The sequence below is a fragment of the Rhopilema esculentum genome, unplaced genomic scaffold (assembly GCF_057945365.1).
Source record: "Rhopilema esculentum isolate cy_ngs unplaced genomic scaffold, ASM5794536v1 HiC_scaffold_37, whole genome shotgun sequence".
NCBI classification, from domain to species: Eukaryota; Metazoa; Cnidaria; class Scyphozoa; order Rhizostomeae; family Rhizostomatidae; genus Rhopilema; species Rhopilema esculentum.
The window spans coordinates 2,030,663-2,045,721 of NW_028300848.1; the positions used below are offsets into that span (position 1 = coordinate 2,030,663).

General features: G+C 36.1%; 1 protein-coding gene across 1 annotated transcript in view; it reads right to left on the reverse strand.

Annotated features, from left to right (window-relative positions):
- Positions 1–365: 365 nt before the first annotated feature.
- LOC148957163 (integrin beta-1-like) overlaps positions 366–15,059 on the reverse strand; it is a 28,046-nt gene continuing 13,352 nt past the window's right edge. The window contains exons 10-27 of the mRNA XM_089115823.1: positions 14,422–14,508; positions 12,463–12,630; positions 12,024–12,122; positions 11,834–11,907; positions 11,296–11,353; positions 10,484–10,545; positions 9,270–9,354; positions 8,610–8,674; positions 8,012–8,074; positions 6,901–6,973; positions 6,208–6,289; positions 5,537–5,649; positions 4,810–4,902; positions 4,166–4,310; positions 3,579–3,689; positions 3,346–3,455; positions 2,946–3,002; positions 366–2,238 (exon numbers count right to left, since the gene is read on the reverse strand). Coding sequence (XP_088971949.1) covers positions 2,170–2,238; positions 2,946–3,002; positions 3,346–3,455; positions 3,579–3,689; positions 4,166–4,310; positions 4,810–4,902; positions 5,537–5,649; positions 6,208–6,289; positions 6,901–6,973; positions 8,012–8,074; positions 8,610–8,674; positions 9,270–9,354; positions 10,484–10,545; positions 11,296–11,353; positions 11,834–11,907; positions 12,024–12,122; positions 12,463–12,630; positions 14,422–14,508 — 1,614 coding nt within the window. The 3' untranslated portion in view covers positions 366–2,169. The remainder of the gene's footprint in view (positions 2,239–2,945; positions 3,003–3,345; positions 3,456–3,578; positions 3,690–4,165; positions 4,311–4,809; positions 4,903–5,536; positions 5,650–6,207; positions 6,290–6,900; positions 6,974–8,011; positions 8,075–8,609; positions 8,675–9,269; positions 9,355–10,483; positions 10,546–11,295; positions 11,354–11,833; positions 11,908–12,023; positions 12,123–12,462; positions 12,631–14,421; positions 14,509–15,059) is intronic.

Here is a 15,059-nt window from a genome sequence, read left to right on the forward strand (position 1 = left end):
CTCTTACAGCATGTTGCTTTACGCAATACGTTACATATGTCGGTCAACTGATAAGGACCCATTGATATTTTTCTGTGATAATGCTCCAATCTTAACTGCATAAAGAAGATGAAATAATTACTTAATCGTACTTTTGCAACAAAACAGTAAACTGTATCTGTTCAACGCTTTGTCGTTGGTTTGCCTTGTCTGATCTGTACACTTGTTTGTCGATTCATTTATCACAGTATCCTGCATGATATATTCTCTTCAATACCCACAGATATTTATAAGACAAAATTCTTTGCCCTTCCTCTACCCGGTATCAAGCAAAAGAAGGTCCCTCTACCCTGAAATTACCCCTAAAACGAATAAATAACAAAGAATAACGATGGTAACAATATTTAATGTATTGAATTGAAACACAAATGTCACAAAGTACAGCTCTTATATATAATTAGAAGTTATGGCTTACAGAAAACCGTTAATGGTTGAAAACAAAAAAACAAAAAAGAAGAAAACTCGAAAGTAAATCAAGTCCAAACTATAAAGCTAGAAAATGTATATTTGACTACAATTTACACTGCTGTGTGGTCGTTGTTTCGAATAGCTAACGAAACGTTTAAATAACAAAATCAACAGAAGAATATTTTATTGTGTTTTATGCAAAGGTCTGAATGCCTGTCTAGAAGACAGAACGATTTTTTGGTGACTGACCAGGAATCTCTTGTCTATTAATCTATTTGGTTTACATTTTCAAAGGCAAAGTTGACAGATGTACCAGAACAAAATATTTGGCTGTTGTCAAGGTTCTCATCCTTTGCAGTCGTTGGCCAATGTACTGCTTGGGTTCATAAAATAGGATTTAAGGCCTCGAACAAACATCGGAAGGTTTGTCACATTAATGTACGTATAACGTTAACCTTAAAGGGAAAAGCAACGCTCTCTGTCCCGAATATAATCGCTTTGGTTCTCAGAACTTTTGATAAGATTTAAGGTCTATGAAAGGCTGATGAGGGGGCACCAGAAGTCAGGAATCATTCTAGGCGGCTGCATTTGTTAATTCCTCATGCAAAAAACACAACAAGGTTCGAAATAGGTTACACACTACTTTGCTAAATACATACTATGCTAAAATTAGTTCTTAAAAAGCAATTAAAATTTGCTTTGAAAAACTGGTTGATGACGATGAAAACCACTAAAAAATTTTGTTTTCTCTTGGCAAACCCTTAATTGTCATCAAGAAAAGTTGCTATCAGGATTATTTCATTGCCCAAATCAAGATTCCAATCTTTGGTAGATCTTCCGCGCGTAAATTGTGCCTAGCGTATACCTACACAAAATTCCATGAGCGGCACGAGATTGCCATAATGCCACATCTTCTGAACTGTACCCAGTTCAGAAAAATTTTTGGATACTATATTTGGTGCATCTAAGAGTGGCTGTTCAGGAACAACATGCAAGGAAAGAGTTAACAGGAAATGGCGTGCCATATCCAAATCAAGCTAGGGTTGAATTCAATGGGTTAGACAATGTATGCCCAACCCTTGGTGGACTGGATCCGCTAAGGTTAACTGGGTCTATCATCAATGCTTTATTTATATCAAGAGCCTTCTAGACAACTGTAAGACTGTTTATTTCAAAAGGAATATCATCTAATACAATAAAAAAACCAAATCTTAAGGGCTTGGTGAACATTTTCCACCGATGGCAAATACCATGGTAATCAGTGTTTTATGGCCAAGCCTTGAACTAAGATACATTAATAAGAAAGGACTTTGAATTCACACAGAAGTGTACATGCAAGAGTGGCGATGTAGTACTTTATAGAACAACACGATCAAGAGCTTTCTGGATGCGTCACGAGTAAGATATAATAGTCTCTAGACAGCGCATTTTGTTATCGAAAACGGCTCAAAAGTGCAGATTTCAAGAATCAAAAAAAATTGTTGGTCTTCTGTGTTGAGATGTCAACAGACATAGTATCCACTTTTGGAGATGAAGGTGGTTGACGGGTTTTAAATAAAAATTGAAAGTCAAAGCAACAAAACAAATGCCTGATTATTTTGCTACATGCATCAAAATTTGTCTGAAATAAGGATCAGTTATTGGTTATTTCGGAAATACTTGATTTCAACTTCGTAATACTTGCCGACTATAAATACATTTCCTAATATTCGTCTGCAGTCGTTAAGAGGTTCCTTCATACATTGGGTTTTTGAAATGAGAAGTCGCTTGCTTGTACAAAGGATTTTCTCCCTAGAAATACGTAAACATTAATTAATACCAGAAGTTACTTGCATACAAGAATGCAGCATATAACAAGCAGCAAAACAATTAGCAATCATCTTTAAAATGTCTTCCGGCCAACAGTCTATAGTTAAGTACCCAATACTATATATTCAGTAAACAATGTTGAGCCAAATGTCTGGTTGCACCCCAAGCACCTCTGAAAAGTTGTTCTGGGGGGGGGGGGGGGGAGGGTTGGTGTGATCAAATGCTACCATAATAATTTAACAGTCAACAACAAATCTTTGGAAGAACATTTTATCTTTTTGAAAAAAAAGTTGAAGCGTTCAAAAAGAGCAGAACTTCATCATTTTAGAGGCCTAAATTCACGTCAAGAATTTTGATTTTGGGATGTTCACGTGTTTGATACTAAAACAGAAACATTTTAAGGGGATGAGACTTTCATAATGGATACTTGTGCTGGAAGAAAATCTTTTAGACGTGTTCATGAAATTTCATTTTTCTTAATAAATGTAAACTTCAATTGATATGAACCTTGTTCAGTTCTGAACTGGGATCAAAGAAGGATCATAAATGAAACAATACCAAACATAAAAAACGATCTGGGTTTGCGAAAATGGGTTTGCTGACTTTTATTTGACGTTTCAATGATAGAGACTTATTAAAAATAAGGTAAATTAGCATAGCAGAAATCTGCTGCACAATCTGTTCCTCACCGTATCAAATTTAACTTCCTTCAGATCTTTATTGAATCGGGCCAGCTCTCTGCGATCCTAAGAATGATTTAATTATTTTAGACAAAATTTCAAAAATATTTCTCGACACAAGTCATTCATACAGGCCGAAAGAAAAATATCTTTTTTACAAGAAAATCTGTTGGTTGTTAGATTTGGCAAATAAAAAAACTTTTCTTCGTAAAAGGGATACATGATCTGTAATACATCATCGCTCTTATTCTTAACAGATTGTTCAATAAATTTAAATGGAATGTTAGTCAATATTCATTATCGAGCAAAAATTTTTTTCCAAAGCTATAAAAACAAGGTTAAAAATACAGGGCAAAAAAGCAATGTTATTAATAAAATTTATGTTATCATTAAAATAAATGCTACCAACCTTCAAAGTTGCTAACAGTTTCCAAATAAGGAGCAAAGCCAATCCAACCCCAACAATACCAGCAATCACTCCAAGAATAATGGCAAGGATATCGGGTTCCGCTGGGCAAACTAAAGAAAGTATAAGTATAAGTATTATTATTATTTTATCATTTATAATTATTTGTTTCATTTGCTTTACGAATCGCCTAGTAATGATACCTTAAAGGAACCATTTAAATAAACGAGCCATACTTCTCTCCTTCTGCACCAGCAACTCGATTTCTTCTGTTACGTTGTCTTTCCGATAAGTAAAAACGAAGGAGCAATCATCTTTGTCCGCAGCGACGCATCTTTCGCCAGCACCTACAGAGAAAATGAAACATAAAAACATAAAACATAAAAATTACCATATTTCATCTATATATTGGTTAATTTTTTCAATAAATGAAATAACAAATATAGTGTAAGTCCTACTCAATCATTCGTTCACAAAAAGCAAAAACCGGTAGAAAATATCTGTACAAACGGCATATTTGACATATAAAACTTATTCTACAAAATTTCTTAGCGATATTATCGAGCATTTTCTGCAAATGTTCCAACTTCTGTTTCTAATAGCGAATAAAATCTTACTTCATTTGCTGTCCTTGCTTGAATTTTCTAAATAATGAATATAATCAACAGACAGATCAACTCCTCTATTGTAATTTCAAAATCGTAAAGCATATGATAACATAAACCAATCCAAAAGCTCCTTCTAAAACAATGAGGATAATTGAATCTTGCCGGCCTCTTATTTCCAGCGACTTGCATGAAGTAACTGAGCAAAATTGTCAAACCTGCTTGGACATAATCAACGGTTGTGATCTTTGTGATATTTCTTTTTCTGCATTCTGTCTCGCATTCCGGTGCCCCGAGCTCACTCGTTTTGAAAACTTTGCATCGCACACACTCTTTGTAGTCCACGCAAGGATCTGGGCAGTTCTAAGCGTCAAAATATCAAAATTTGGTTTACTTAGGTAGTGCTTCCTTGATGATCAAAGAAAACATCAGCGGTTCTAAATACAGTGAGATGTGAATCCAGATTTTTCATATATTCGGTGATAGATCATAATAAATAACTTTTCTTCAAAGTTTTCTAAGAAACCACCTAATCAAGAAGTAGTACCTAGCCTTTAACAAGCATTAGGGAATCACAGATTGGTCAATAGATGAGTGGTTTATACATAAGTCAAAACATATTAATCTTAGAAAACTCTATTAAAGAGTATGTATTTTTGTATAGGGCCAGTACTTCGGTGGGACAAAGTGAAGATGGAGATATTGGGATTTGCAGTCATAGAAGCATCTGCCATGAGTCGCAAATAATCAAAAATAGATATGAAGCCCAAACGTACAAATACATGCATAATTAATACTGACAATCGAGGGTCAGTTTTTTGAGTGAACATATTAAAAAGCATTGCCTGAGCAGGAAAATTACCTCTGCACACTGTTCACAGTAATCCCCAAAGTATCCTGTTTCGCAAGCCGAGCATCTGCCGCAAATACACGATCCTTTATTGTTGCAGATTTTCTGTATGCAAAGAGAGAGGTTAGCTTGATTATGAGAAAAAATCGAAATCCAACAACTGATTTTTTTGATCAGGTAAAACACCCTTCACTCAGGGGGTAAATGTAGCAAAGAGAAGGCACAATTAAAGGCATCATGTCCCGGTAGTCAACCGCCCAGAGTTAACAATAGGCTTTGAAGCACGTTTATGATCAAGAACATTGCAAAATAGCCTTACGCTGCTGACTGCATAGGCAACAATAGGTCTATTGTGTAGTCTAACCAATGGGAAATTTTAATGGCCAACGAATGCATTGGGACATAATGCTTTTAAGGTTAGTGACATACTGTAAACCTTTGCACACTGAAAAAACTGAAACAGGTTTATACTGATGGTATAGAGTACGTATGCAAATGGACTTTTTCACCAATATGTGACCTTTATTTCACTACCGGTTCGCATGATCAATGAAATAAATGGATAGTGTACTTTTTTTATAAAAAATCGCAAGAAAATCATCACGTCTTTGACAAAACCTACCCGCTTGTTGGTGAAAAATCATGCCAGACTCTGCCAAGAGAGGTCAAAGAGCCACAACCATTAGCGATTTTTAAAAAAAGTCCCTTCATTAATTCGCTTTCATGAAACACTACTTACATTGTTGTAAATGCAACCAGCTGTTGAATTAATGCATTCGTCTCCACATGTAGGCCCAGTCCAGTTTGATTTGCAGACACATTTGTTGCACTCACAAGATCCTCGCTCCTTTCCTAGAAAATAGTTGGATCGTATGGACAAACCTGAACTGAGCATTCGATAAAGATTCAGTGAAAAGATCTTTGGGCATAGCCTTCCAAAAAATCTTTCCCTCGTGAGACTTTTGAGAAGGATACCAAGGGGCACAAAAGGGCTTTTACAAGCAATGTACAAGCAATCAAGGATTTCCTTGTACATGTCGAAGTAATCCAATGAAATGTTTGCAAGGGTGTATCATTTATTGAGTTCAGCAATTTGATAAATATCAACTATCTCTCTGAATCAGATACATATAGTAATGCATCTAAAATATTCAGATCGTGCTTTACGAGGTTCCTCAAACCATTCTACCTGTGCTGTTTTTTCTAATATTGAAATCATATCAAGAACAATATAGATAAAAGACGGTCGATATGACAAAAAGCAAAAATGTTAACTGAAGGAAGTAAGAAAGGGTTCAACAAAGAAATAAATGGAGCAAAAGATAGCAAAGTTGAGATAGAGAGGTACTTTAAAATGGATTTTTTCTTAATTACAATGTTTTCAAGACAGAAGGATTTTTGACTTCATACCTCCACAAATCTGCCCAAATGATTTGGGACATGTTGCATTACTGCATTCGCAAAAGGCTCCGTATATGTGTTCTCCTGCATTCTGAAACAAATAGTTTGAAATCAAAACATAACTTAATAGTGATATCACTTAATACGCAACAGTGAGTCGAAAAACAAAATTACTTCGCCCCCTGTTCAACAGCAGGAACGAACTATCAACTTGTTCCCACAGACATTCAATGACATTGCTTTGCTAAGAATGAAATATAAATAAATAAATCAAACATGAAGCGCGAACTGGGCGTTGCAACTTAGAACAGTGTTGTTCCTTATACCAAAACGTGTACAGTTATTTAAATAATATATATGAGAGACCAAGTAATATAATATAATAATATATATACATCGAGTAAAGTATGAAAGACCGGTAAAACCAATGAAACATAGAGAAATGAATGCTTAAAAGCTTAAATGCTTAAAAATGTACACGAATTACTACACAGTGTGCTTCGAACTATCTAAATGAAGCTAAGTTGCTGCGTTGAAAGACTTACGGACAACGAGACATAAGTATGAAATAAGTCAGATTTACCAATGAAAACAAAATTCAGGTGTCATTCATAACAAAGAGGTACAAAACTATGACATATCATACACTGCTCGCAGATGTTCAGGTTAAACAAAAGGTAAATGAAAGGAACGCTCAATTACCGGACTCGTAAAACATTGTACACATTCTCCACATTCACAAATGCCTCGATCACTGCAAACCTTTCCGTTTATTCTGCAAAGTATCGAAAGTATTAAATCCAATAATTTCATCAAATTAACTGAGAGCATTTCTTATAATCAAGCATATAGTCCAGGTTACAATATTCATCAAATTAATCTTAGTCTTCCTGGAGCTATCTTTCAGGAAAACTCTCAGGGATTCTCCCTTAAGAGATAAGACATGCTGCCTTTTGTGTCTTTAGGCTTCTAAAGATTTAACTATCAATTATAAAAATGGAATTTTGAATATCAACAGTTTTTTGGCGGTACTAAACCTGAAAATGGCTTTGATAAAAGCAAACATTTTATAACATATTGGCTAAAAGCTTTTATCTGGGTATATATTGTTCATCGTGTTCTTTCGGACCCTTATTCTCACGTTTAATGCTCTGAGGAGTATCAGACGGAAAAGCTTTTAGCCAATATGTTAGTGACAGTGATAGTAGCACTCAAACAGAATAGCATTTCAGAGCTGCAATGGCAAAATTATGTAATATCCAGAATTAGTGCATGTAGTGGGGAAAGAGATCTTCGAAATGCTTAGAATCATTGGTTTTTGAACCTTCGTTTGTGATGTAAGTGGCGATCATAGTTGTAGCCACGTTCATGGTTGTTAAAGACACAGTGGAACTTAGAAATAAAGTGGAACTGGCTTTCGCGTGATGATGGTGTTTGGCTGTGGAGTGTTGCAGGGGGAAGTGGTGTTGGTTAAAATCGTGATGACAGAAGTGTTCTAGTTCAGAGGACAGAGCCGGTGTATGTTGTTGCATCGGTACTTGTCATTATTGGTTCTGGTGGTTGCAGTGATGCGGTGCAATTGAATAAAAAACGATAGCTGAGAGTTATTCGGCGCTTGCAGAATGAGGTTAGACTTACTCCATGAGTCACTGTTTCTCTTTTGCCTCATTTTACGGACACCACAAGAGAATGTGCGTCTATCTATTCAATTCAATAGCGTACTCATGGAGAAAGTATGGAATGGTTTTTACATTGATAAACAGGTCGGTAATACAGGAGATCAAAGCGTCACCAAGTGATTCACTTCACAAACCTGCATTGGGTGTCGTCCTCGTTTGTGGTTTGATTACATTGGCAGAAGCGGCCTTTGTATGTCCTGAAAACAAATTGAGACAAACATTTTTAGACTCTGTTCTTTAGATGCAAAAACGATTTTGAAAAGAATCTCTATCATTCATCGAAAAGCTTAATGGTTGATACAATCATTGCCAAAAATACTTGGAACAACCAGCAATTTGTGTTGCATTTTATATCTTACATTCCATTTCCGTTGCCAGTTCTGCCCCCTTTCCCTTATAACAATGTTAATAGTATAAACAAGTATCATGAGCGAAACGCAGGAGGTTCTTCCTAAGGTACTTCCTAATTGCGTAACACGTTTTATGATAAACCAAGATTGTTCCGTGAGGAATGGGGATAGGTGAATTTGACCTTGCAAACTGACGTCAGTTTTCCAAGACTTTAGCAGGCATTGTTTGTTGCTTTTAGAAAGCTTTCAGACGAACCTTTGTTTGAGATTCTAAAACGACAGCAACTGCGGCTTAACTACAAATTGCAAGGCAAAAGTGATCCACAATCAGGGTTAATGCAGTAAAATAATGAGAATTCGGTTTCAATGTTCTTAAACTTACGGTTCGCAGGCACACTGTCCGCACTTTAAAGACCCTTTATTATTGCAAATTGGGCTGTCTTTAACCTACAAAGTGAAAGCATACTATCAACTACTTTCCTTATTTTTTGTTGAAGAGATTTAAACGGATAAAAAGGGAAGTAGGGGGGGGGGGGGGAGTTGGAAGCTACGATTTCAGTAGGACATCAAAATCCTACATCAAACATATCAAAAAGTGCTTGAATCTTCAAAAGATGTTAAAAAAGATCGGAATCTTCAAGAGATAAAGGAGCGTTAAACAATGCATTTGAAGAGACTTTGCGACTAATTAAAGAAGCAATTGTATGAAAAACACCAATATGTTCTTTTGCAAACTTTCTTTAAAGGAGCTAGTGAGAATGTTTGAAAAAATCCCATCAACGTTAACATAACTGTGAATCCTATCAATTCTTGCAAATAGCAAACATGCTGGAATTTAAAATCATAGACACCCACTGAGAGCAGCCGTCAAGAAACAGGGATAATGAGGGTAAACAGGGATAAAGTGGTCATTGACCGCAGTTATCGTGGGATTTTGACAGATACACTGCGAACATTAAATATGCAATGTGGAAACATCTTAAAATATGCAAATTTAAAAGCCAATTTTTTTGACTGCACGCAAAATACTAACAAAACTTACATCATAAATTGGATCATCACATTCACAATTGCAAACTAACTTGAGATTGACAAACACATCGTCGAAGCTTGTCCTTATCCGAAACCTAAACATGAAAAAAGAAAGCATGACAAGAAAGAACGCTTTATAGCATTTGCACGTCGATGCGTTGCGTTAAATTCAAGCATCCCAGTTCTTGCTGGGAAGAGGAGTCCCAGAAAACCATAGGCGTTAATTCAATTCCACAGAAAACGACTTCTGTTTCTTTTTTTCGAAAAGGTCTTTCTGATTTGGTTTACTTACACGAAAAAAGCATTTTGGTAGGATTATTTTCACAGTCTTAAACTCAGCGATGTCGCAAATGGCAAAGATCTTTTGCTAATGCAATGCATATTGTCTAAAATAATTTTAGTATTCATGAATTTCAGAGTGCCACCCTTCTTGTGGACGCGTGGTGTCATTCAGGGGTCATCCATAACAAAGAGATACCAAACCATGACACATCATACACTGCTCGCAGACCAGACAGTGGTCAATGTAATAACGGAAGGTGCCAATGCATGTGGACAATGATCGGGCCATCTTCCAGATAGATCAAGAAGGGAAAAATAGAGGAAGGGTTATAGCAAGTTATCTGGCAGGTTCTTTGCTATCAATTCTCGCTTCATGGTATTTTATGTTGCATTGAATTTACAATAGAACATTTAGGGGGTCTAAAAAAAGTTGGGGGGGGGGGCTAAAACCGTATAAAAAGAGGCTTTACTGGTAGTTTATTACTTAATATTTGGCCTTTTTGTCAAAAAGTCCACCCCCCTGCTCCCCCTGCTCCGCGGTGCCTGTTATTTCTTGTGACTATGATGCAATCAAGTGCACTTCAAGAGGTGAAGCCTATTATATCTTTCGAGCTTGCAGCAGCTACAGAGCTGTTTTGGTAGACTAATAGCTTCGTCATGACACTGCCAGTTAACAGCATTATTACATTAACCACTTAACAAAAAATTTTTGTAGTCAACAAAATTTGAAGTAGCATAGCATTGAAAAGTTGAAATCTCATATACCGATATATTCGGCAAGCGTTTAAACTATTTATAGCATTTACTAGTTTGATAATAATCTTTCATGCCTGGCTGGATGATGCTAGCTTGATAATTTTATTCGGTTACACGGGTTGGAGACAGATACAAGTTAACTCAGTAACATTTTTCAGCCCTAGAAACAATAGAATTCAAACGAACCCTCGGACTTCTTTTAATTGTTTGCTGCATTCACTTGCCTCCATTGAAACATTGAATTGAACCTGAAAAAAATATTACGTGAATCTATTCAACTGAAAAATGGACGAATAATGGTGTAAAAACCTTGTTTGCGAATGAAGTTAGGCGTAAAACTAAATAAGTTTTAGAGCAAATGATGATGGGGGAATGAATTTCTAAATACAGATGAAAAGGGCAAACAAAAGGTCGTGGGGACTACGAAGAAGTGGATATAAAGATGGCATATCTTGCAAAACACGCAAAAGAAGGGTGGGGGGCACCTGGTGTTCAGGGGGTCATCTTAGGGAGAAGATTATAATATTCAAGTAACCCTTCTGGTTATGCCCTTACACCTCCATGTCCTGATTGGTAATAAAGTTGGGAAATCTTCAAAGTGAGTAAATCTACCCAGGGTGACATAAAAAGAAATACATTGCCTGGATGTACACATTGTCAGGTTTCAAATGGAAAGCATCTGTGCTGCAAACACATGAAAGATAATGAAAGATTTCTTGGGCTACTGAACAGTTTGAGGACAGAAGTGCGGTGGATCAACGATCAGCTGTGTAGCCTTAATTGGTTTGGAAATGATGCTAGTAGAAAGATTTATTTGGAAAGAATGGAGAGAAAACAACAAAATAGCAGATTTATAAAAACCAAATATAAAAAAGTAGCGACCATTGCTCAGTTTCGAAATAAATTTGATGTTCATGCTAGGAAGAGAAATTGTGAGATGAGTTTTTAATCAACATTGATGTCTAAAAACAATCTTCGTTGAGATAAATGGAACAAACCTCTTCTCCGAACTCAACTCCTGTACAACCTTCTTTGTTTTCCCAAGGCTTGTTTTCACTAGTTAGACAAAACAAAGTAATCCATAACTAACGTTGTTTTCAAAGTATTAAATGAAGTACCGTAACCTCGAGAAGGCCTGAATTTGCTTTCCAGACACATTCTTTTGTAGAGAATAGCATAATTAGAGAACTTTGAGTCATGTACACACGGGGAGAACACGCCTTCAATGACGCATTACTCGAATCAGCTGATCAAAAAGGGGATGTCTATGGCATTCCGTATTTCAGCCAATCTGATGCCTATTTCTAAAAGAGACATATTGACTGAGAGGCAAACTCAAGAGGGTTAATCTAAACGTTTTCTGAACTTTCTGGGCCTACGTGGTGAAAAAATATACCCGATCAAAGGGAACACCCACTGAGGACCTATGAAGATTATAAGTTTTAAAAGGAACTATTAATTATGAGCTGTTTTTATGGTCATATTTACATCAATAAAAAATGCATGTTCCAAACACGAGGTGTCATTACTACTTACCCGCATTTTGCCTTCAGCTTAACGTTAATCCCATTGACTTTCTGTGTACTAACCTTCACCGTCCTAGAGATTTTCTAAAAATGGAAAAAAATTACAAGTACATAAGAACAAATAAACGTTTACAACTTGATTTTACATGAAATCAGCATAACTTTAACATAACAGATGCAGCGATTCTTAAAGCCAATACCTCGTATGCTTCTCTGACTAGTGGCACAATGTTTGCCGAATTGCTGGCAAGTCTGGCCGCGACTGCTCCGGATGCTTTGCCAAAGAAATCTTGTACTCTCTAAAATTTTAAATTTTTTTACAAGTTCATGATTATTTGCTCATAATACAGGCAGATTCGACCAAAAAACTACAATGCATGAATAACTGATTAGTTTTGAAAATAAAAAATCGACTAAAAGCCTGCATAGTTTTCAGGATATCATAGAAAGTATAAAACTCATCATTTAACGTATTGAGAATAATCTTTACACCTTAACAGATTTAATATTACAAATTAAGTCAAATCTGTTTAGTTATTTTGGCAATTAGAAGAAAATGTAACAAAATATTTTTGCAACCTTGTCTAGCAGTTTGTGACTTTTTCAAATATAGAAAATGAAAATTTAAGAGTAAGATACCATAAATAACTCGAGGTTTCCAGTTGTTGCAAAAATAGGAACAATTTCTGCCTCCAGCATCTGCTCACGAAGAAAGGACAGAGAAGGGTAATCCATGGTAGATGAGGCAATGTAATCGCCTTTAGACATATGGCATTTTCCATCATTTGGCATAGCAACACCCCCAAGCTGAAACGAATATAAATCTTTTTTAGCAACCCGTAGGCAAGATTGCCTTTTTAATGTTTCCCATCGGTTGGAATTTAAACCAAAATCTTTCTAGTATGCAGCCACAGTTAATATTATTATCTGGTCAGCGTGATATTTCATAAATAATGTAACAGTTAATTCCGTTCATTTATTTAGTTGTGCAAAGCAGCATGGCTGATTGGCAGGGAAACACAAAAAGTAAATATTGAACAATAGTTAAAAAATAAAAAATATAAAGTTTTTCCACTGCTTTTTGTTGAATAATCAAAATCTTTATGGCTAAAAAACGGAAAATGCCACGATTAAATTCTTCTGAAAATTGCTTTGTTGGGAAGACGCTATAACTCTATCCGATTGTCTGAACCAACAAGAAAGTGCATCAGATGCATACGCGCATTAGGGCGACGGAATGCAGATCTCATGGTTCCATAGTTGCATCATATAAACCAGAGTTTTCTCCGTCTTTGATTCGAGACTGGCTTCTTCCCATAAGAGCCACTAATGTTCCTACCAAATAGTACATTGCATTTAATGACAAAAAGTCATCAATTTTAACGGCGCATGTGCATATGATACGAAATTTGAAAGCCAACGGATCATCGAACAAATGCCGGTTCGTCTCCCCAACAATATTTTTTCCAGGTGTTAGGTAGCTTTTGCCTTATTATACTAGCACGCGCAACTCGCCACCAACAACATTGTGCTTTCCCGTATATGAGTTTTTTCTTATTTGATGCTTCCTCTTCAGTAAATATGATTTTAAACATATATTGACACAAATGAAACAGATCATGAAATCATGGATAATGATAATCATGCCATAAGCAATTCTCATTACGCAAATGAGTAAGCTGGCCATAGGCTCCGACGCAAGGTGGAGAGTTGGGGGGAGGGGGCAAGGGCAAATTTAATACTCATGACTCTTTTGTTTTGCAAAAAAGTGGGGGCATAGCAACATTGGGGCCCTGTTGACTGACATGAGACGAATTACAGACATGACAAGGACAGTTCTTATTACCCATGTCGCGTTATAGAAAGTTCAACAAACGATCAAGCTGACTCAGCTGATACCGAACAACGTATGTTATTATACTTGAGAATAAAATTTTGTTTAAATTATCAAAGAATATGGAATTTCCATGTTACATTCATTTAGTTTTTAAAATTTTGTTGCTATCTGCTTCCAGCTTTCAACTCATACCACTCTAGTGTCTTGGGGGGTTGGCAGTTTGATAATACTGTTGGGCAAGTTATGTTTTGCAAAAAAAGTTCATGCTCTGTGTTGTTTAAAACAATTTCTAGACAAGTTTCTTTAAAGTTCTTTCAATTGTCTTTATGGATAAAGTTTCGTTTATGTGTCAGATGGATTCAATAAGTGTTTTGGACTTAGACACAGCATGAGCCATTAAGAGGTATACCCAGAATTTGTGTTCCTACTGCTCAGGTCAGCATCGACAAATCACTATTGAATGATGTTGCAGGTGTTGTTGATCGTTGCTATGTGAAATGTTGAATTCGCTTGGCGAACTTAGCAACACTAGGCTCTATCACAGAAAAAAAATACTTATTTTCTGAAATACATAAGCGAAGCCAGTTGAGCTTTCATTATTTCAATAAACAACTGCCAAATGTGGATATTTAGAGGAATATCAACATATTGTCCCATGTGATGCTTACCCCGTCTGTTTATAGAGTACAGTAAACATAACAATGTAATTGTAAATAGGAATAACATAAATGGTGAAGAAAAAAATAGTTCAAACAACCTACCAATCCATCACCGGCATAGTGAAAGCTGCCATCCGTGGTTACAATAACAATTCTTCTCGCCTTTTTCTTATCTCTCCATCCTATTTCCTGAAACGATGTTTTTTGATATTGGTTCTTTTGCAACTAAGTAACAAGCACATAGATGATCTGAAATAATCTGAAAATATTTCTAATTGGCAACATCCAAATAAATTCCTTTTGTCTAACCACCAGTGTATAAATACATAAATGCCCATTAGAAAACACCTAAAAGCAATGGAAATTCCTAAAAGCAATGGAAATTCCTATACACACCTACATGGTATAGAGCACTTTATGACAGAACGGTAAAACAGTAATTTTCGGTGAATCCTAAAATGTGTTCCAGTCAGATATCTAAACGTTCCAGGGATTTATCGCCCCAAGCAGAACAACATTCTAAGTCTTACAAGGCTAAAGGGTTTCTGATTGTAGATTTCGGTTTGTGTTAAATTATTGGGGGCAGATAGAAGCATTGCAAAGAGTCTATGAAAAGAGGTAAACGGCAAAATACGACGAGTCATAGAGCTTTGCATGCGAAGCATAAAGGTAGAAAAATGCTTGTTAACCGTCTTTGTCGAACAAGGGGAAAGAAGGGAAACCAAAATGTTTGCCAATAG